A 21,868-nucleotide genomic window follows, 5' to 3' on the forward strand; every position below is an offset into this window, starting at 1 on the left:
TTTATTACAAGGAATATAACAAATATAGTACACGGCCCACATTTTAAATTATTGCTATCATTTTCATTTTAGCTCACATTCACACTCATTTGTCACTGAGTGATCCAGTCTCTTTATACTGGATAAAATTTCTACAACTGTATAGTGTAGGTCATCCAGACCTAATTATTTTAATAGAAAATTACCACTTTGATACTTGAGAATGCTTCCAATATTTATTTAAACAATCTTTTATTCTAACCATAAATTCCTTTCATCTCTTTTGCAGCCCTTTTTGGTGCTTGTTTAAATCAAATTTTCAATCCAAAACTTGACATATATTCTATATAATAATATATTCTCTACTTTAGATAATTTAATTTTAAAAAAAGAAAAATTTAAGTACAAAATTTCTGTACATAATGAATTAAATATAGATCCACTCAAATATTCATGAGATGTACATGACCTTAGGATGAAATGAACACATTCATAACAATGACAAATTTAAATATATCAAGGACAAATTCCTCATATCTTTTCTAAAATTCTCTTCTGAATTTTTCTACCCCAACTTTGCTAGCAGGAAATTTTCTTTACAAAAAATTGCAACTGAGTATTTTCTCATTTTCATTTCTAAACAAGAATTCACAATATTTTCATGCAATAAATGACAGTTGATAAACAATATCAAATCTCTGAAAAATTATTCGTAATTTCTTCAATGGACCACATCACTGAGTTACTAAATCAAACCATCTTATTTTGAGCCTATATAGTTTAAAGATATAATCAATCCATGTGGGGTTCTATTTTGAACCTGGGTCAATGAGTTCTATTTTTTCAATGCAGAAAGAGAAATTTTAGGCTGAACAAATTCTATAAATATTGTGATAGCGAGACATTCTATTCTAATCACAATCAATCTAACAAATCACACAAAATAATCACAAATCTCAATATCTTGGGTCTAATCATGACAAGTTCATTGACATTTGGACATAGAAAGTTTGATTTAAGTAGCTTGTTATATTTTGCTGTGTATTTGGAACAATATAATTATGTTGTTTGTTTCTAAAAAATCTCATCGTTAATGATAAAGCTCACAATGGTTAAGCTTTAGGATAGATAATCCCAAGAAGAACATCATGATTAATGATAAATTTGACCAGATGGATAGATTTAGGATAGATTTGCTTTAGAAAAATATCATGATTAATGATTTAGCTTATGAATAAGCTCAAGATAATGCTTGTTGATAGTATTGGTTGATATTCCATTATTTCTGTTGATCCTCCATATCAATGTCAATAATAAACCCAAGATACTGTATTCAAATTGTCAAAACAATTCCAAGATAAAATTTTTCTGTTTTTAAGACAATCATCCTCTCAAATTTAACAAACATGCACTAAACTTTTGTTGAAAAAAAAGCTCTTTCACACATTATTTAATAAATTTATACATCTTCATACTTATTAACATAATTTATGTACATACATTATCACTCCTCATTAACATATCATTTACATATGCCTTGAGTTCAGATGGATATCAATTGAATTAATAATTAATTATGCATGCAAAGTAAAATTGTATTTTGGAAAACTTTAATCTCATTTACAAATTTCATGATTTAGAAAATGTATTCTAATTTGTGGCCAAAGAGAATTTGCAAACTTTTTTCTCGATATGGAGTGATAATGTTTCATTTGGTTTCAATTCAGCTATCACTTTTGACTATTTACATAATATATAAAAAGAAAATTATTTACAAAAAACATCAAGAAGTAAAATTTTTTTCCTATTAATAAAACATATTGAACGAAAAACTACACGATATAATGATATACACTCAAAGCTTGGAAATACTTGAAAGTCAAATGCATGTGTTAATTTCATCTTGCAGTGACTATTTCTCTAAAATTTATGAAATACAAAATTAAGACAAAACAAAAGATAAAAGGAAAACATCTTCTAAAAAAATTATATTAAAATTTCAAAAATATACATACAAGGATTTGTTTAAAGAAAAATAAATATAAGTCTCAATTGTTCCTAATTTGGCTTTGTTTATCTGGGATATCTCCAAATGGAGGGCTTTATAGTGCATCAAAATTCAAATTTAGCACACAATTCACATTCTTCACAAAACCTTGCAATTTTATATGTGCAAATTTTTGCATAGCTGAGAAATTAGCAAATATAATGAAGCACAGAATGGTAAGATATTAAAAGCAAATAAAAGCAAAAAACAAAATTTGTGATAGTTCTAGTTAAAAGTTAGCACTGCATATTGCGTAGAATAAAATACAATATTGCTGCTTTCTATTTGCATAATTGTCTTCCATTTTCAATTTCATCCATTGTCATTTGGCTGTTCACAACACCTCCTACTTCTTTCTCTGTCTATCAATAGCTCTTCTGTTCTCCTCCCTTGTAATTATTGCTTTCTGTAAATCTTTTCCTTGTTTCTATAATCATATCATGAGATTCTGCATATGAGTTAGCACGCAGTAATACTTAAAAGTTGATTATTGAACAACTAAATTCATAACTTGATGGACATGTCTATACTTTTCTTTTAGTCTCAATCACCCAGATTGTTTTGAACTTTCTGGTTTGAAAGTTCAATAAATATTTGTTATTTACATTAAGGTAACAAATGTTTTAAGTGTGGCTTCAAGCCAGAGTTACGTCATATTGTTACTTTCGTACACTCGCTAGGCGTATAAACGTTTTCTCGCGAACATATCAATCACAACTATATTGTCCACAATAGTTTATCAACCAATAGAATACTCTGAACTAAATCTATAAATAGATATACAATTCAACCAATCAGACACTCTGTTTCATTATTCTGATGAATTGAGTTGTTGTAAGGAACGATATTATTGGATGAGCAGTCTGTTATTGTAGGATCAGAACTAAGGACACTACACTATATAATATGACCTTTGGAATTGTGTATCACATGATTAAGGTTGACCAATCACAGTTTAATTTACGAACTATGATATTGGCCAATCAAACACGTCAATAGGAAAAATCAACTAATCACAGTTAACAACTATACAAGGAAACCTTCAGACATTTGGGTGCCTGCAATCTGGGCACGTAAAGTTTGAATGCTATTCATAATTTTTTTCTGGTGTCCAACAAGGTTTATGCCGAGATTAATTAAGTCTTTGACGGTGATACGTGATATTTGGTCCATGGTGAAATAGTTAGCATGTATGAAATTGTCTATATAACGTTCCATTTTGATAGAAATTAACCATTCTTCAACACTTGTAAACTGGGTCATATCAGGAATATTTGGGTCAATGAAATTGTGTGGCCTGAAATAAACAAAGAGTTTTAAATAAATTTCTGAAACAATCATGCTCATGTTTTACATTTCAACGAGGTTGTCATATACATGAATATGTGTGGATCATGCAATTTATTATACAATCATTTGGAAGCAAACTTCACATCTAACTTTTCTGCTCATTAACCTTAATATAGATTAATGAATGAAGGGTTGAACCACAAATAAAAAGTTTCTAGAACTCTGCAACTATTCCATTCTCCCATTCAACCTTTCATGTATCTGATGAAACTATGAGCCAGTTGATCTAAGATCTGCTAAAGGATGGTTGATTCCATGTTAACATCTGCTCTCAGATGACTGAATTTGGTCTAGAAATAGATTTTTATATATTTCTTACAGACTAATTTCTTACCTTGGTTTTGCCATCTTTCTCAGCAGTTCTGGTGCTCTGATTAGTTTATCTAATGTTTTTACGATATGAAAGAATTTTGGTCGATGTGATCTTTCTCTCTGCCAGCAATCTAACATTAGCTGATGTGTGGCTTCAGGACAGTCCTATAAAAATAAACGATATTCAATATTTAAAGAAGAAGGCCATGCTTTCTCACTTGAGGAGTTCACTATTATACATTTATTGTACCCGATTTTGTCATGCTTCAGACAATATTTTTGGTTAACTGAATTGTTTTCTGTGATATCCGGCATTTTTCCAAATTTAACATACCATAGGTGGAGGAAGTCTGTATCCCTTTTCAACTGCTTTAATGACATCTTGATTGGACCAATTCCAATATGGCCGCTCACCATATGACATTATCTCCCACATGACAACACCATAACTCCAGACGTCTGATGATGATGTGAACTTCCTGTATGCAATGGCTTCTGGGGCAGTCCATCTCACTGGTATCTTTCCTCCCTGGAAAAAATAGAAAATGGTTTTCAATTATTTTCAAATATAACCTAAATATGCACATTTTCTTACTATAATTTGTGTATTAATATTTTTAAAATAGATTATTAGAATAGATAGATAGATAGATAGTGGATGGATAGATAGATAGATAGATAGTGGATGGATGAAAGCAAGGAATGAAGGAAAGAATGAAACAGATTAAAATATAAAGAAAAAGCATCTATAAAGAAAAAGCTTAAAAGAATGTTTTGTTAAATGCCGATCTAAATTCCAAGGATTCATTCCACTGATGAAGCTACATTACAAGACCCTTAACACTATTAGCACCGCACTGGGAATATACACACTTGCTAAGGGAGCTAACTATAAGTGTTTGTTAAGAGAGCTAAATTATTGCATAAAATACACTACAGGAATCTACTGATAAACAAACAGGGAAAGCATGCTAGGAACCAATACCTCAGGGAAAATAAAAGTTCAGTCAGCAAACATGCAATAGTATAAACATGCTGCCTATGTTTTGCGTATATCAGAGTTAGATTTTATTGGCTTGCATGACGCACTTCAAAAGCTTTAACTTTAGATGTCATGCTAGTAGCAAATAGGTATCAAACATTATCTAAGTCATACAGATATTTAAACAGAATTTCTTGATGCATGTTTTCAATACTTACCCTGTAGAGTTGTTTATTTCATTGATTTTATACTACCAACGTCTTACCTTATTTTAACTAACCCTCATCCCTTGTTTAAGACCCCTGCCATTCCCCCCTCCCTTTTTCTTTTAAACAATCAATTAAATATGTGTGTTATCTAAATTTGGTAGTCATGACTGACAAGTATGAACGCTTCCTCAAGTCAAAATTTACAAAAAATATTCATGAATATCGAAGGCCTGCATACCTTCAATATACACTTAATATACCCTAGATCCCAATGGTCAATGTTTAATTTTTCCAGATCAAAATACATTACCTTTAATCATTTGAAAATTATTTTTGTTCTAACGAATTACATATTAATTAAGGTTATTAATTTAGAGATTATCGAAGGATTATCAATATATTAATCATGCTAAATAATAACTAACTACAACCAAGATCAGAGATAGAACTGAGTTCTTGACAACTGGAGATCAACATACAGGATTCACTTCAAATGATTAGTAACAGACAGTAGAAACTACCCAAAATCATTAATATCATGTCAAATAAAGTTTCAAGATTTTGTTTTTGCACTTGAAATAGGGATTATTGAGAATCGTGTTCTTGTGCTGTTTGAAACATTGTTCTTTTTTCCATGCAACCTCTAGTTGTCAAGAAAGCAGTTGCAGGATATAGAATAATGAGTTATAGAGAGTAAAATGAAGAAGATTTCAGATAAATTTGTTATGTTCTGGCAAGGTTTTGGTCATCCAATTTATAACGAGAAAAGCAAGTGACAATATCATAGGGGAAAGGTTAGTGTAAATCACAGTTAGTGAGAATAATAACCGACTCAAAACAGTTTCTAAGTCATAGGTACCGCATTGGATGACCAAGAACCTTACTTAATCAGGCAAAGATACTGGCACTTGTGCACAATCAAAATCATGATCACAAGTTTCCCTTAAGAAATTAAATCCACCTCAAAACAAATCGATTGCTCTTTGGAAGTGTATACATATTTTTGTTCAACAATACCTTGCTATAGTACAAAAGAGATTATTCTGAAACTATAGTTTTAAGATATCCAGAAATGACATCTCCTGTCATTAATATTCCAGGTTGAAAAGGCAGAAGAAAGGAAAGTAATTATTTTGAAGCCATACCTTAGTTGTATAAGCACCATCAGTATTGTCTGTTTCTATTTCTCTTGATAGACCAAAATCTGCAACTTTACACACCAAACTCTCATTCACTAGAATATTTCTTGCCGCTAGATCCTGAAAAACACAGAAATTTCAATAAATTAGTTTGATATTATGATCAAGCATGCTTCATGTATAGCTGGGAAAAAATAATTGAGCACATCCCTTATCTAAAGAAATTCCACATTTCATTGTCGAAATTTGAAACACATAGAATGTTATAGTGCTCAAACACATAAGGGAAATCTATTGGTACTGAATAATGATGTACGATTCTACAGATTGTCTGTACACTGTACAATATATTGTCTACTTACCCTGTGTACATAGCCCATTTCAGACAGATATTTCATACCAGAGGAAATTCCACGCATCATTCCAACCAATTGGATCACAGTAAATTTACCATCATTGTTTCTCAAGAAGGTATCCAGAGATCCATTGGCCATAAATTCTGTTACAATCATTATCGGATTATCTGAAAAAGGAAAAAATAAACCTGTATTTCAACAATTTGGGGGGTTGTGCCTTTCAACTGAAACATTTTTCAAAGAAGAAGTGAAGTTAGATTTCAGTTTTGGCCTAAAAACCATAATAATGCTCATATGCTCATTAACATCCACTTTCAAACCAGTTATCGTGAAGATAAATTCTGTATCCAAAAGGTATGTTTAAAGCCCAAGATAAACTTTTGTCTAATTGATATGATTTATTCAATTTATAATATAAAGTTTCCAAGACTTACTTTTGGTAATGACACCTTCCAGGAAAATAACATTAGGATCATCAAACTGACCCATGATGCTGGCTTCAGTTAAGAAATCCAGTCTGTTTTTCTCTGTGGCACCAGGTTTCAATGTTTTAATGGCAACAGTCATCTCTGGTCGTCCTGGAACTCTTAATTTACCTTTACAAACATCACCAAACTCACCTGCAAGTATAATTTTAGATTCAGTCATATAATTCACTATAGTAGTGTCTTTAAAAAGCATAACATTTCAAGGTGTTTTAAGGTATCGTCAACTGACATGCTTTGCCCTAAAACTCTTGGAAGTTTTACGTAACTGGGTTAATCATGGAGCCAAAAAAAGTATACTAAAAAATTCAGGCTAAATTGTCCAAATGGGTAGTATAAAATCAGATCATATTTCATATATGGTTAGTTTTTGTTATTTGCCTGGTGCAATTAAAGTTGTGTTTATTTCTTTATTTGGTTAAAAAACTAGAACTATTGGACTCAGTTGACCTTCAAGTTACTCTATATTTAACTTCTCCCAAGTTGGAATAAGAAAGTCTAAAGACCTACCTCCACCAAGAACAGATTCAATCGTTATATGGGAAATATCAATTTCTCTGGTAAATTCTCGGACAGCTTGGTTAGGATCTTCATAGGTATGTGGATCTATATAGGTTCTGACAGAACTGTGGATGGAACCAGGAGATGGAAACAGTGGCATCGTCACTGAAATAGAAAATGCAATATAATAAGTAATAAATTCCATAAATAGATGCTTTGGTATATCCTGTGTTACTATAAATAGCTTAATTCCTATGACTGTGTCATTCTGAAAAATATGTTCAGTAAGATATATCAACAAAAAATATATATCATAACTGAATCATTCCCATTGGCCAATAAAGTGATGATATTTAACCAATCAAACAACATGTATTAGAAATTCCTCAGTTAGGATATCTTAGTTTTGATCAATGATAATTCTGCTGTTTCCATGTTGTCTCTCCCATGTGCCATAAAGCAACAAAATGAAATGACTAAGCAACCAGATGGTGTTTTATATAACTGAATTGTAAAAAGCAACATGAAATGGTGAGAATATAGGGAATGGAGGCAAAAACAAAGGAACATGAATTTTTAACATGAAATAGAGTGGGTGATAAATAGATACAGATATGTAGGTAGCAATAACAAAAAAAATAGATAAATTGATAAGATTTCACTAAAAAAATAGATGATTATGATTGGGAGGAGGAAATTTAAAACATGAAAGAAGGTTGATAATGAAGAGAACAGATGAATAAAATCAATTTGGATAAAAACATGAAAATTTAAAAGATGAAAAGAAGGAAAGGACAAGAGAAAACAATAGGAAAAGGAGGGGAAGATAAAAAGAGAGGATGAATAAAATGAATGAATGAATAAAGCAATGATACTTACACCCACCATTGATATGAGGTTCCAACTGGGGATAGTGTAGAACTGGAGAGAAAATAAAATAAAGCAGATGAAAGCAAAGCAATAAAAAAAATCACAATAAAAAATTCTAAATTTTAGCTCAATATTCAACTTGTGCATTTTAACCACAATAATTTGCAGAAAATGACACCACCACGAATTAGTAGGATTATTGTCTCATTTTGTTAAAATTCCAGAAACATAAAATTGCGTCTGACCCTGCCAAAATCAGGTCAAAGGACGCAAATTAAATGAGGCATTGTTCTTTTCAAACCTCCAATTTACAACTGAAGAGTCTTCAAATGAGCTCAAATAGTAATGATTCTTCAAAGTCAATTTAGAAAGCAAATAATAATTTAGCTAACGAAATTAACGCCAATTTTTCTTTCTTTATCATTCAGTTTTCTCCTAGTTATTTTCTTTAAGTCAACATTTCACGTACAATTATTATTTGAAATTCTACAGACTCAAATCCTGTGACTGAATCTTCCTGATTTCCTTAATCAAAAATAAAACGGTAATAATATTTAATTTCTCTCTGAATATTTTGTCAAGTTTAGATTAATCAAAACAGACATGTAACAGCATTATTGTCACTGTAACTGGCATTACGTCTTAACTGACATGTCAAATGGCATGTCAGCTGACTTTATGACATCCCAAATTATATTAAATATTCACAACAAAGGTGTTCAATAATGTTCTGCCTTGTTACACATTTCTTGTAAAGATTTACTTGTAAAGATCTGAATGTATACTTTTAGATTGAAATCAGAAATTTTTGTCACATTTTTTGAAAGTTTAATATATTTTAGTTGTCATGGTAATCATATATTGAGCTAATATTTATCAAGTAAGCACAACAAGCATGATCTATGGTATGGTATGCACAACAATTAATAAAGCATTATCAAATAAATGGTACATTTCTATAACAAATTATGCTTAATAATGAAATTGGACAATACCCATAGCATCTCCTTAGCCAAAATCTTAATAAAAATGTACCCTTTATTGTTTGAAGTAGAAAAAATCAAAAACTTGATGAAAAAGATAATGGTCTGTGTAATATTTGAGTGAAACCAAGATATTATAGTTATAAAAGGAAGAATGATTAGTAAAACAGAGGGTACCTAAAGATATCTATTCTTCAAAACATGGTATATGTATATCAACTTGCAAATAATTTACCAAGTTTTCAATGCTGTTGTTTCATGAAGTTTATCTTTGAGAATTTATCTTTTTTAAAATTGATCCATCTCATGATAGTTTTCATTGTCACTATGATTTGATTTACGCCCGGAGTTAAAACATTAAAATATCTCATTAAGAACAAAGAGATCAAAGATGGCGGTGATCAACTACTGATTGTTTTGTTGTTTTTTATTGATGTTTTTGACAAGCCTTATTAACATGTACTTTTTCTAATTTCCAAAGAAAGGAATTTATTAAGTTGTAAAAAAGGCCATCAAAATGACTAATTAGCTAGCGAGTTAATTGCCTCGCATAAAATTTGTTGTCTCCTTGTCAGGACTCGGTTAGAGATGGTTAAAAGACGAAGATTAATGATGGTGGAGTGAAAGACAAAACACAGTGATTAGTGCTAGTGTTAGTATGGCGGGACAATGAGAATGAATTGTTAGCATGGAGTGAAAAAGATGTACAAACACATAAAACAAGGGGTGGTTATGAGAAAGGAATATGATGTGACAAAGATCGGGTGAGGCGAGTGTCCCGATAGGGGAGATAAATCATATAATATGGTAGAATGAATTACATGCAGGATTAACCAAGATAGGAGAGAGACATTAAAAACAGCGTCGTTACGAATATTAATAAGAACAAATTTAAACAATGCCATGTCAGGGGGGACACAATTTACACCAAGACAAACTGACAACTTCTTATAATAACCATCACAATTGATGCAATGTTCTATTCAATTGTCTTAAGATTTCATCAGATAACGACAATTTCTAATCTGTCAGAAAAATTTAACGTCATTTTTCAGAACAATAAAACTCTCTATGTGGACATTTAGGCCAACAGATGAGATTAATTAAGAACTGACAAAAAACTGAAAAGGGAGTATTTTGGGTGAAAAGATTAAAAATTCCGATTGTTGACTCTAGTGTTCTTGCTTCGGTTGATTTGAATATCTTTTGCTTGTGAACAATAAAACAATGGTTAATGAATCACCATCAGCTCCTGGTCAACCCAAAGACATGACAATAACTTTCCATTAGACAAGTTTACTTTCTAAAACAGGACAATAACTTTCCATTAGAACAGTTTACTTTCAAAATATCTTTCATGTTCCACTGCAGACTACAACTATGACAAAGTCCCTTTCAGTAAAAATTCAAAAACTTTACCAATATTTCTCTTTTCTGTTGAAAACATGACCAGTAATAGACTAATGAATAACTCAAAATTGAAAAGTATAAATTTGATATGTTCTCATTATAATAAAGTTAATCAAATTGTCATCAAACTACCATCTGGTTTGAAAACCAGAGATTTTCATGACAAAAAAAAACGACTTAAACCTTAATCATAACACACTTTATGATCTAATTCTATCTAAAACACATCAATTTTATCATAAATTGTCATATCTATTTCTGATTTGAATAAAAACTCATTTCAGGTCATTAACTATGTCTTTGTTTATCAATTTTCAATTAACTATGATGTATCAGACACAAGCTTTATGACAATTACATTATATTTATGGCCAATATTTAACAAATCTGATAAAAAGATTTTAAAGCATGAAATCATCACTGCTGGACACTGGTGCCTGTGATCTAATAATATTTCTATTAAAATAATAATTCTATTTATTATAAACTTCAGATAAACCATTTTCAAAAGTCAAAAGTCATAAGCAAAAAAAAGTCTAAAAAGGTGCACATATTAGTAAACAGAACAAAAGCCAAAGGTTGTAATAAGAAATATAAAATCAAAAAAGCATATCACAATGACAGCCAAAAACCACTCATATTTACTAATAATGTGGGGTTCATTATTAACAACAGAGATATTTTAAAAAGGTGTTCAAAGGGACACAGACGTCAGTAAACCAAGAACAACACAATAAGGAGGAAGGAAGAACCTTATCTTTTCAACCCTAATGAACAATAGTGAGAAACTATATATAAAACTATGATTTGAAGACTATCACCAACTCACCATGCAGATTCAATGAAGAAATAGAATAATGAAAATATTTTGATATAAAAAGTAGTAAACTTACCATGTCCATACGGTGTATCACATTCTTTCTTTTCATTACAATTCTGACGATTCCTGAAAATAGACATCAATTAGTTACATACACAGTAAAGGACTGGTGGCATTGGACCAACAGGATACATGTAGTATGTAACATAATTCAAGTAGCATTGAACCAACAGGATACATGTAGCATTGGACCAACAGGATACATGTAGCATTGGACCAAAAATAAGGAAACAAAACTGATCTGAATAAACACACTTCTATTTTGATAATTGGATAAGACATCTAATAATCAAATAAGACATCTAATAATTAAATCAGACATCTTATGTAAAATTATCATCGTGAAATCTTTTCAAAACGGGCAATTACTTCGATTTAGAATTCCAATAGAAAACATACAACATAATTCATGGGTAGGAAATCTATTGAAAGGACGATTTGCCAGAACATGAACATACATCAAAATAAAGCTGAGTTGAATACCAAATCAATTGATCTCGGAATCTAACACAGTCACTAATAACATGGGACTACTTTTATTTATCGTAGTAATCTAAGCGTATTAATATTCAAGTCACGTTTAAAATATACAAGTTAGAGTAATGAAGATGTCAAGACAGCAATAAAATTCTACGCCAGAACATCATTCTAAATCAATTTCTGCCTCCACTTCTGCAACGGACATGAGAGCAGACGCAACTTAACGAGATTTCTTACCTTCGGAGGAGAATAATAATCATGATGGTTGCTATGGCCATACATAGTATCACAGCTACAATTGATCCTGCGATTATTCCAATAGGGGGATCTTTTAATTCTTTATTCACTGTAAAATATGAAATGTTTATGTAAATAAAGAACTGTTGGTAAATGTCAAATTACTATTTATAGACTTGTTGATATTGACTCAACACTCAACATCTTTCAGACTGTTTCCGGATATGCAAGTCGGAACATTTTTATATCTTATGCTCAGTTACATGACTTGATAATATTTTCAGCTTTCAAGATGTGCTTTAAAGTTCTGTTTTAATATTTCTATATCACTCTACAATTGATGTATTGAGCACTATCTTAACAGTGGTATTTCTATATCACTCTACAATTGATGTATTGAGCACTATCTTAACAGTGGTATTTCTATATCACTCTATAATTGATGTATTGAGCACTATCTTAACAGTGGTATTTCTATATCTCTCTACAATTGATGTATTGAGCACTATCTTAACAGTGGTATTTCTATATCACTCTACAATTGATGTATTGAGCACTATTTTAACAGTGGTATTTATATATCACTCTACAATTGATGTATTAACCACTATCTTAACTACAATTGATGTATTGAGCACTATTTTAACAGTGGTATTTCTACATATCTCTGCAATTGATGTATTGAGCACTATTTTAACAGTGGTATTTCTATATCACTCTACAATTGATGTATTAAGTACTATTTTAACAGTGGTATTTCTACATATCTCTGCAATTGATGAATTGAGCACTATTTTAACAGTGGTATTTCTATTTCACTCTATAATTGATGTATTGAGCACTATTTTAACAGTGGTATTTCTATATCACTCTACAATTGATGTATTGAGCACTATTTTAACAGTGGTATTTCTATATCACTCTACAATTGATGTATTGAGCACTATTTTAACAGTGGTATTTCTATATCACTCTACAATTGATGTATTGAGCACTATTTTAACAGTGGTATTTCTATATCACTCTACAATTGATGTATTGAGCACTATTTTAACAGTGGTATTTCTATATCACTCTACAATTGATGTATTGAGTACTATTTTAACAGTGAGAATTTTTGTTATTTTTCGTATATATTATTGTTTGATACTGTAGTTTCAATTACTATCATTCTTCATCAAATAGAAATGGATTGCTCATGTTTGTATTTTGAATCAAAACTAAATGTGCACAAACATCTTTGTTTAACTTTCTTACAATATATCAGTAAACAAAAAGTGAGTATTGAAGTTAAGTATTGTAGTAAGGGTTTCAATTTCTATCTGACTATGTGAATTTCCGAATTACTGTCAAACTGAATAACTCATCAATAAATAGACCATATATTCCCCTCAAAGAGAATCAATTTCTACTGTATTTTCTTCTCATTCAGCGAAATTTGTAGTAGTAATAATTGGCAGAGAGAAGAGGGACACTCGAAACTGAGAAAGGCTGGCAGAAAACATTAATTAGTTGTTCCAGGAATTTTACATGAGGAGTTTCAGCGCCATAGAAAACTGACAAACTCATTTCCAATTGGATGTGGTTAATTAAACCTAAAGAGATCATCAGACAAATACAAGCAAATAGTGTATCGATCAAATTGCATGATATACTATAACACGCTTCTTTAGATTAATATAAATAAAGCTGTAAGAGTATATTGATCAATTTCCATGATATACTATACGCAGTCCTTGTAGGAAACTGGAATATTTATATCTTAAACGTTTGACAGTCTCAACCAATATAGATATTGAGTTTTGATTAAGCGCTAAGTACGACCATTTTCAGGAATATTGTAATTAATTTTGGAGAAGAATTTCCAAGAAATTTGTTTTTATGAGTAATCAATATTTTTGATATGAAATAAATGACGCTGTTTTCGTGCTTCGAGAAATTGAACGTGTAGACAATCACGATAAAATGAAATGAATACTTGAAAAAATTGTCAGAAACTGTGGAAATTTGAGTTGTTTAAGTCTATGAGGAAAACGTACAAACAATTCAATTAATTCCCTGCAGGCTTTTGAGAAATTAAGGTTAAGAAAGTTTGATATGAAAGAATCTGAATTATAACTATTTCTCTTTTTATTTTGCTGAACTTTGGATCTTATTATGTAAGTGCAACTTTCTCTAGAAATTTCAGTAGCTTTTGAACTTTAAATCATAACTTAATTCAATCAATAGTAATGTAATATTTTTGAAGTATTACATATTCTTTAAACAATGTGTTTTTGTTTAGACAAAGCCAATTGTTTCATTGTGAATCTACTCTGGAGGTTGATGCTTGTTCTTTGAGTAACATGACTGTTCAGTCCCCTAATTATATGACCTTCCTGTGAGTAATACAATAACGTGGTTTGGTTTGGTACTTTGTACTAAAAGAGGCCAAAAAGGTCTAACTACAGGAAGATATGCTTACCATATTCGCCCTTGTTGCCAGTAGAAACTGGTAGGGGATCACTATATACTCCCCATCCCTTGTCAGTATATCCACGAACCTGAAAAGATAAAACCACACATATTAAAATCTCATTGTAATTAACCAATATTAAACTGCTTAGGCCTACACTATGTGATTTCATTTTATATATACTGGGCTGAGATTGAATGTGCCCATTCTTTCCTTGTTTCATACATTCATTTTGAATGCAATTATTCATTCATTCATTCATTCATTCATTCATTCATTCATTCATTCATCCTTTCAATCATTTATTCATTCAAGAGATTTTGTTGAATATAATTATTAGGATGTACAGTGATTAAGGGAAGCTGTAAAGAGTGGAAGGCACTTCAGACCTTGATCATTCTCCATATTCACTAAGCTTTTAAAGCTAGCCTAGTCAACAAGACTTTGTGGACTAAAGTAAAACAGCACTGGAAATGCATTTTGATTAAGTCTTATAGTCTTTTAAAAGCCTTGTTGTAGAATGCTAAAACCTGCGTTAAAAGCTAGAGTGTAATTTTGCGTATTTCAATGTAGTTGTGTCGGTGTAAGAATATCGTGAGAGAGTAAAATACATTTAACTTGATTAGCCCTAGCATTAATCTATTAGTTTGTAATATTGACTTGTACCAAAACACTGTCCTTGTTTCCGAGTCGTTAATAATACTTTTAAATCCTACTTTTACTTTATATTTGCTGTTTCCATCTGATTTATAGCATTTTAAAAAGGTTTAAAACAATTTTTATCAGATTGAAATAGTATTGAATTGAATCATAAAGAACATACTTTTAATACTGCATTATTTCTGCTTTTGCTTTTCAATTAAAAATTCAATATATGTCAATCAATAATGCATCTGAACTTGTTGTTAAGTCATAAACAAAAGTCAAGTAGAATTATCTGTAAGCCACTATTAATGAAACTCATTTAGAAATTCCAAAACAGAAAATTTTTATCTATTATTTGACCCGAATGCTATATGAATTCAAATTGCTGAAGAGAGGAAGTAATTATCAGTAGGAATGCCATATATAACAAAACCTAACATAACTATCAAAAAATCTAATCGTTTGTTAATTCAATCTAATTATTCCAATTATACATCCAAAAAATTCATAATGCAAAAAGTGTAGTCTAAGCCACTATTAACTCATTAAGAAAACAGAAAACAGAATTCTTAATCAACGTGCAATTCGATATGCGATTTACAAGTATCTTTTCTCCTGAAATTCTATAGAAATTGCATATTGATATGGAAATGGAACTTGAAACACCATATTTCTAGCTGGAGTAATCGGAAACGTTGAAAACGTGAATTGATTCTAAGCTGTTAAGAAAACGACAAGTTGTAAGAAACTACAAGTATCTATTGTAACCGTTGACAACTGAATGTTGTTATATTGTTAGTCGTATGATAAATGAGATTTGCAATGAATCACCAAGCTAAATTACTATTCCTTGATTTCTACTTTCCAATATCACAAAATGTCTTCAAGTTGAAAAGTTATCAATTGACTGCTAGGTATTGAAGCTTGGACTTGCAGTGAGACTTGAATTTATTCAATTACTGTTAATGCACTAAGTCATATGACAATGTGAGAGCCGCTGGGAAACTAGAACTGATTGGAAACAAAAAAAGTTCACTGAAATTACAGTGTCTATTCAAATCTGCAAGTACTTTCAGTTAGTAAGCGTCCATTTTCATATTGAGTTTGCACTTTTGTAAGAAATAATTTTTATCCAAATCTTATTTTTATGTGTCTTACTAAGAAACGTACAACAGCTGCAAGTAAAATCCCATTTTGGAATAGAATCTATACTTGTCAAACTGCATCAAGAAATTTAACGAGAATAAGATAAGATCCAAATCTCATTATTACACCTAAAAAATTGACGTCTGATTCATTAAATGGGGTCAAAGGTCAGAAATTGATGATGATATCAAGGTAGTTAAAGAGAATTCTATTGACACCTATTCTATTAACCTATCAGTTGGAAATGTCAACATATTTATTATTCAATGTTCAATGACTAACATGGTGCATTCAATAAGTTAGAACTTCAACTAAAATGACCTTGCTTCTTTTCTTTTCTTTTTATAAAATTTTTCAACTTGGCTTCAAATTGACCATTTCTTTAACTTGAGAGTAAACTGTGTTGTATATTCATCAATTTCTTTTTCAATTCTTTAAGATTCTTAGTTTTAAAAATATATACATAAAGCAGGAACAAAAACTATCATGCATTTGTTGTTTTCAAACTGAAAAGTTAAACATCAACCATTTTTGACTTTCAAAACAGCTGAAGCTAAAAATAGAAACAATCCATGTCATGTGGAATATTCATACATCAATATGTATCATTGTGCTAAATAAATCATAGCATATGGTCAACGTGTAAATAAAATGTGTTTAAGGAACAATAAAATTACTCATAAATCATTGCAAACACTTCAAATTTCCAACACCTCTTGACAACTTCATTCAAATTCTCCCAACATTCAGCTATAACAAATTTTCCTTCCTAATCAATTTTTTTTCTTATTCCAATAAAAGTTTGACAGTTTGCGATAATTTATAGACTTTAATATGCTAATTCTCTTATTGAACGCGCTGTGTTGTTCAATCGTAACCAAGCATCTGGTTTTAGCCATCGTTAATGGTGACTTTCCTGAATTAACCTGCTTTTTTTATCATCTTATACAATGACTCACTACTAGAAGAACATAAACTTTATTTTTACGAGTTTGTAAATGACAGATTCCCAGGTTAAGAAAAAGATAAATAGTCCATAGGTCCAATAAGTGATTTGGATTTATCACTGCTGGTAACACTATAAATGATTTTTTATCAATTGGACAAGTTGATTACTTCAAAAGATGGCCAAGTTAAGCCTTTAATTTCAATTTAAGTCAAATTCAAAGACTTCAACAATTTTGCCCTGTACATGTACAAGACTTTATCTACATAAAAATGAAATTCTATGTTTTTCATCCTTTTTGCTCCAGATTGAGGAATTGAAATTGGGCACTGGCTTGCAGAATCCAATTAGGAACTTATTTACTACATTTTTCTGTTACCAACTCTTCGAGGGATCTTTAACCAGCACACCTTGTAACATAAAAAGGCCCTCTTTTCATTGTTATCAGTCACTTCTTTCATAAATATTATCAGTTGCTCTATAATTTAATACAAGCTATCAACCTACCATACGCCTCTTCTTTCAAGGAAGACGATTCTAAACAGGAATGAATAGGTTAATGCGAGAATAGATAGGGTCCTTCTTGTTATTAATAGAGCGAAGCCACAAAAACTGATCATGTTTCATCCTTGCTTGACTAGTTTGTTTCCTGGTTTAAGACACTTGCTCTGTTAATCAGACTGACACACATCCTGCTTTCAATATCATGTATTAAAGTGGAATATCAGATTCCTCCAAAACAATCCTTTGGAATTGCATATTTTATTTTCAGCCTACAACATTGCCTCCTGCAACCACATGGTATATTTCTTTATTGAATATTAAATATATCTATAATTGAGAAATATCAAAATTTAATCGTATCAGCAGAAAGTCAGGAAATACAACAGAATATAGGCCATACTATAAACGTCAAATTATAAAGAAAGTGTATGGTGTTAGCATTGTGACATCACTTGGCACCGTCCACTTCATTGGCCTATAAGGTGTGTGGAATTGAAAGTCCATGACCAGAAATCCTAGTTCTAAGGACAGTAGACCTATTTCTTAAAAAAATTCGTCAAAATAGAAGCCAATAGAAAATTTTGATAGACTAATCTCCATTACAAACAACCATTCTAGAAATTTATTAGAGAAGATTGTAACATGAAGACAGCCATTTTAAAATATCAATTAGTTAAGCTGTGTTATTTATGTGAGTGCATCATGCAGTTAGACTATCGACAAGTCCACCATATCTTAACACTTTGACTAAACAACGTAATTCAGTTAACTGACAAGGAATATTATTCCACACCAGATCAATTACTTTTCTCATTTAAATTCTTGCTGCCATGTTTGTCTGTTTTTTACGCTGAATTCATTTTATACGATATCTTTACAGCATGCAGTGACATGCGTCCAATTTCTTTCTTCCACCATTTCGAATCTGTCCATGTTTTTAAATTTCTAATAAAAGAAAAGTGATAGCAATAAAAGGTTTCCGACATAAATTCAAGTCACAAATTTCCAGTGAATGTAATCTTCAGAATTTCCAATTTCAATAAGAGGCTGCCTCCAGCTGGAATAACATCTCAAGAAGTTTATCCATTTCTTTTCAAAGGTCAGGGTCAACTCTAAATTGACATGTTGATGCCAAAAATAGAATCAATTACCTCATGTCTTTTAAAAACAATTAAGTTTCGATTTCTAAACTCGGTTAGAAAATTATTTCGAAATTTCGTCAACAAATATCCCATAATGAGATTCATAACGTTCCGATGATATTTATGATGTCATTTTCTGAAATATTTAATCCCTCAAATAACCATTTACAGCAGAACTGTAACAATTTTCTGCGGCCCTATAATGGTTCGGTGTGAAGCTATTATTGTCTCATATTACTCCAGATCATAAATTAACAACTTTGCCATGAGCATTTCGATCAATTGAACTGTTCAGAGTTTCTTTCAATACAAAATATAAATTGCATGACATTCAACCAAATACATTTCATCTTTGTATCTGTTTTGAAAAGAATAAATTGATAAAAAAAATGGACGCCAAGAGGCAAAAATATTGACGTTCGTTTATTATTGTATCTTTTCACGATTACTTTAACTCTTTCAATAATGGCAAGATAATACCTAGAAGGCATGACATCATATTGCAGGCTATTATTCCTGCCAATGCCTTTCAGAAAATGCAGCAGACTTGAATGAAAGTTTCCGATCACATAAGAATACAGAACTCCCATTTCTAACAAAGTTGAGAATAATGAAAGTATTGACTTGAATAGTATAATTTAGAAATCCAAACAGGATTGAATTACTGTTTTTTGTGAATCATAGACATATGTATCCATCAGATTATTTTGTTATCATATAATTTTTAATTCTACAACTTTGAGATTTTTTTCAGTATAAAATTCCCAATTATCAAGAATCAATTTGGTGATATGATTATGGTGCAATAAATATTTGATGACATTCTCATACATGATCAAGTCTCAATATTTTGACAAAATGATGACATCACCACCGCCATACTCATTAGGAAAAAGTTCAAGCATAATATTATTCTTGTAAAACCATCAATTAGCATATAAATATCCTTAACTAATAGAATAATTCAAACAGATTCGGAAAAAATATTTTAAATTTCTACATTGATCTACTCTTTAGGTATTGAGAACTATTTCAACAGTGAAAATGTTTGTATTTCTATGCTTAATAAACGTGATTCATTTAATACAATTTTAGAAAAGAAAATGTTTTCAAATTGCTATACCCATTATACTCAACAGATGATAACTTGGTCACATTCAGCATTGACTTATCATATTGGTTCCCGTCAGATTCTATGACATAAACATTACAACTGAAAGGTTCTATTTCAGGTTGCAGATAATTTAGAGTTTGGTAAGATATAAATCTCGTCTAAGCTGTGATATTTTACGTATAAAACACGTTAATCTTCATATTCCATCATAAATCTACAAGACTTATCCTTAGATCTCATTTGTTACAATTTTCACGCAGTATCGACATTCAAATCAATCTTAGTAATAAGTTAACGTTAGAATCAGTTAACTTGGGAACTCCCTGTGGACTGCCAGGCCTGATATCACTAGTATTTAATCAAGTGAAGACCAGAGATTCCCCAGAGATGGATGTTTGCGGTCAAATCCATTTAGGAAATATGATGTATTATTATTCCCTATACAAAGACACCAATATTTACAGAAATAATATGAACTTTTGTCATCCTCCATCTTGAAACCTCAGTGAGGATGGGTACAAAACCATTGTTTTAGTAAATTTTTAATGACTCTTGTGCTCAGAAGACGGCTACTTTCTTACGAGTTTGTCTACATTTGTATGAAATTCTGAATGTCAAATTGATTACATGACATCTTATATTGGTATTGTAGTTGTACTGAACACAAAATACCAATGCACCCATGATGTCCAATTCAACAAGTAATTCAAAATAGTTTAAAAATTTGAAATTCTGTGGTTAATCTGGTTTCAAAATAAAGTCAAGAAGACAAAAGATTTCATATTTACTCCTGAAATTACTTCAAAGTCCATGACCTTTTACTGTCAATATCATACCCCTTCAAACCAAACAACTCTGAAACAACCATTTGTTTTGTCATTTCAAATTGAAGATCCAATCAAAGGGAGGGAATTAGGCATGTCAATATTAAATCAAGGGCAATAATTCAGAGTAACACTAATGGTGTTAATAGGGTGTTATATTATATAAGATATATTAAGGAAAGTGTTATGAGGCCTCAGAGAATTCTAAATGGATTCAGTTGTAAAGGATTAACAAACACTGTTAGACTATAGATCAATGTCAGGTGACTAAATGTCATCAAAGTCAGCACAATACTTAAAATAGAAAACACTACTGCAAGGACTTGAACCCTAAAGGACCCACTAGATTGTGCCGCTCTAAAATATTCTGGATTTTTTTAGATCAATACTATCTGAAATTTTAAAAAATCTAAAAATTACTTTATAAACTTCAGAAAATTTCCTGCAGAACCTTAATTATCATATTGAAGTACAAAGGTCAAGAAAATATACAAAGATTTCATTGTAAAATAATTTCCTCAGTTTTATCATGTAGAGTAGCTGTCATGGAAGCTTTTAAAAGTATTTTTATGGGTTGAAAAATTGCTGAGTTTTGTAGGGAAATGGATGGAAAGTGTCAAATTGTAGAGCTATAATCCTAAATACCAGATTTTATGACACAGTGAAAACTTTACTGGTTGTTTATATATCACTTTCTAATGTTTTTCTTGCCAGTTTTTTATTGTTTAGCTTTATGATTTGACAATTGAAATGATGGTGATTAACTATAAGGCATTTTCATGACAAAATGATGCTATTTAGCCATGTTTATATATGAGCTGTTGAAATTTTAATATGTTTATGATGGTCAAATTATTTTTAATTGCAGTTGT

General features: G+C 30.7%; 2 protein-coding genes across 2 annotated transcripts in view; both read right to left on the reverse strand.

Moving 5' to 3' along the window:
* Window positions 1-3,052: 3,052 nt before the first annotated feature.
* On the reverse strand, window positions 3,053-3,367 carry LOTGIDRAFT_105499 (hypothetical protein; the record flags this gene model as incomplete). Its single annotated transcript, XM_009059693.1, has 1 exon — window positions 3,053-3,367. The coding sequence occupies one exon, from the start codon at window positions 3,365-3,367 to the stop codon at window positions 3,053-3,055; it is 315 nt and encodes a 104-aa protein (XP_009057941.1).
* A 339-nt stretch (window positions 3,368-3,706) lies between these two features.
* The window catches only part of LOTGIDRAFT_105485 (hypothetical protein), a gene marked incomplete at both ends in the record, with an annotated part of 33,568 nt that continues 15,406 nt past the window's right edge, over window positions 3,707-21,868 (reverse strand). The window contains 9 exons of the mRNA XM_009059694.1: window positions 3,707-3,853; window positions 4,023-4,217; window positions 6,025-6,138; window positions 6,381-6,541; window positions 6,809-6,994; window positions 7,370-7,525; window positions 11,517-11,569; window positions 12,221-12,320; window positions 14,685-14,763. Coding sequence (XP_009057942.1) covers window positions 3,707-3,853; window positions 4,023-4,217; window positions 6,025-6,138; window positions 6,381-6,541; window positions 6,809-6,994; window positions 7,370-7,525; window positions 11,517-11,569; window positions 12,221-12,320; window positions 14,685-14,763 — 1,191 coding nt within the window. The remainder of the gene's footprint in view (window positions 3,854-4,022; window positions 4,218-6,024; window positions 6,139-6,380; window positions 6,542-6,808; window positions 6,995-7,369; window positions 7,526-11,516; window positions 11,570-12,220; window positions 12,321-14,684; window positions 14,764-21,868) is intronic.

The sequence above is a fragment of the Lottia gigantea genome (assembly GCF_000327385.1).
Source record: "Lottia gigantea unplaced genomic scaffold LOTGIsca_4, whole genome shotgun sequence".
Taxonomy (NCBI): Eukaryota; Metazoa; Mollusca; class Gastropoda; family Lottiidae; genus Lottia; species Lottia gigantea.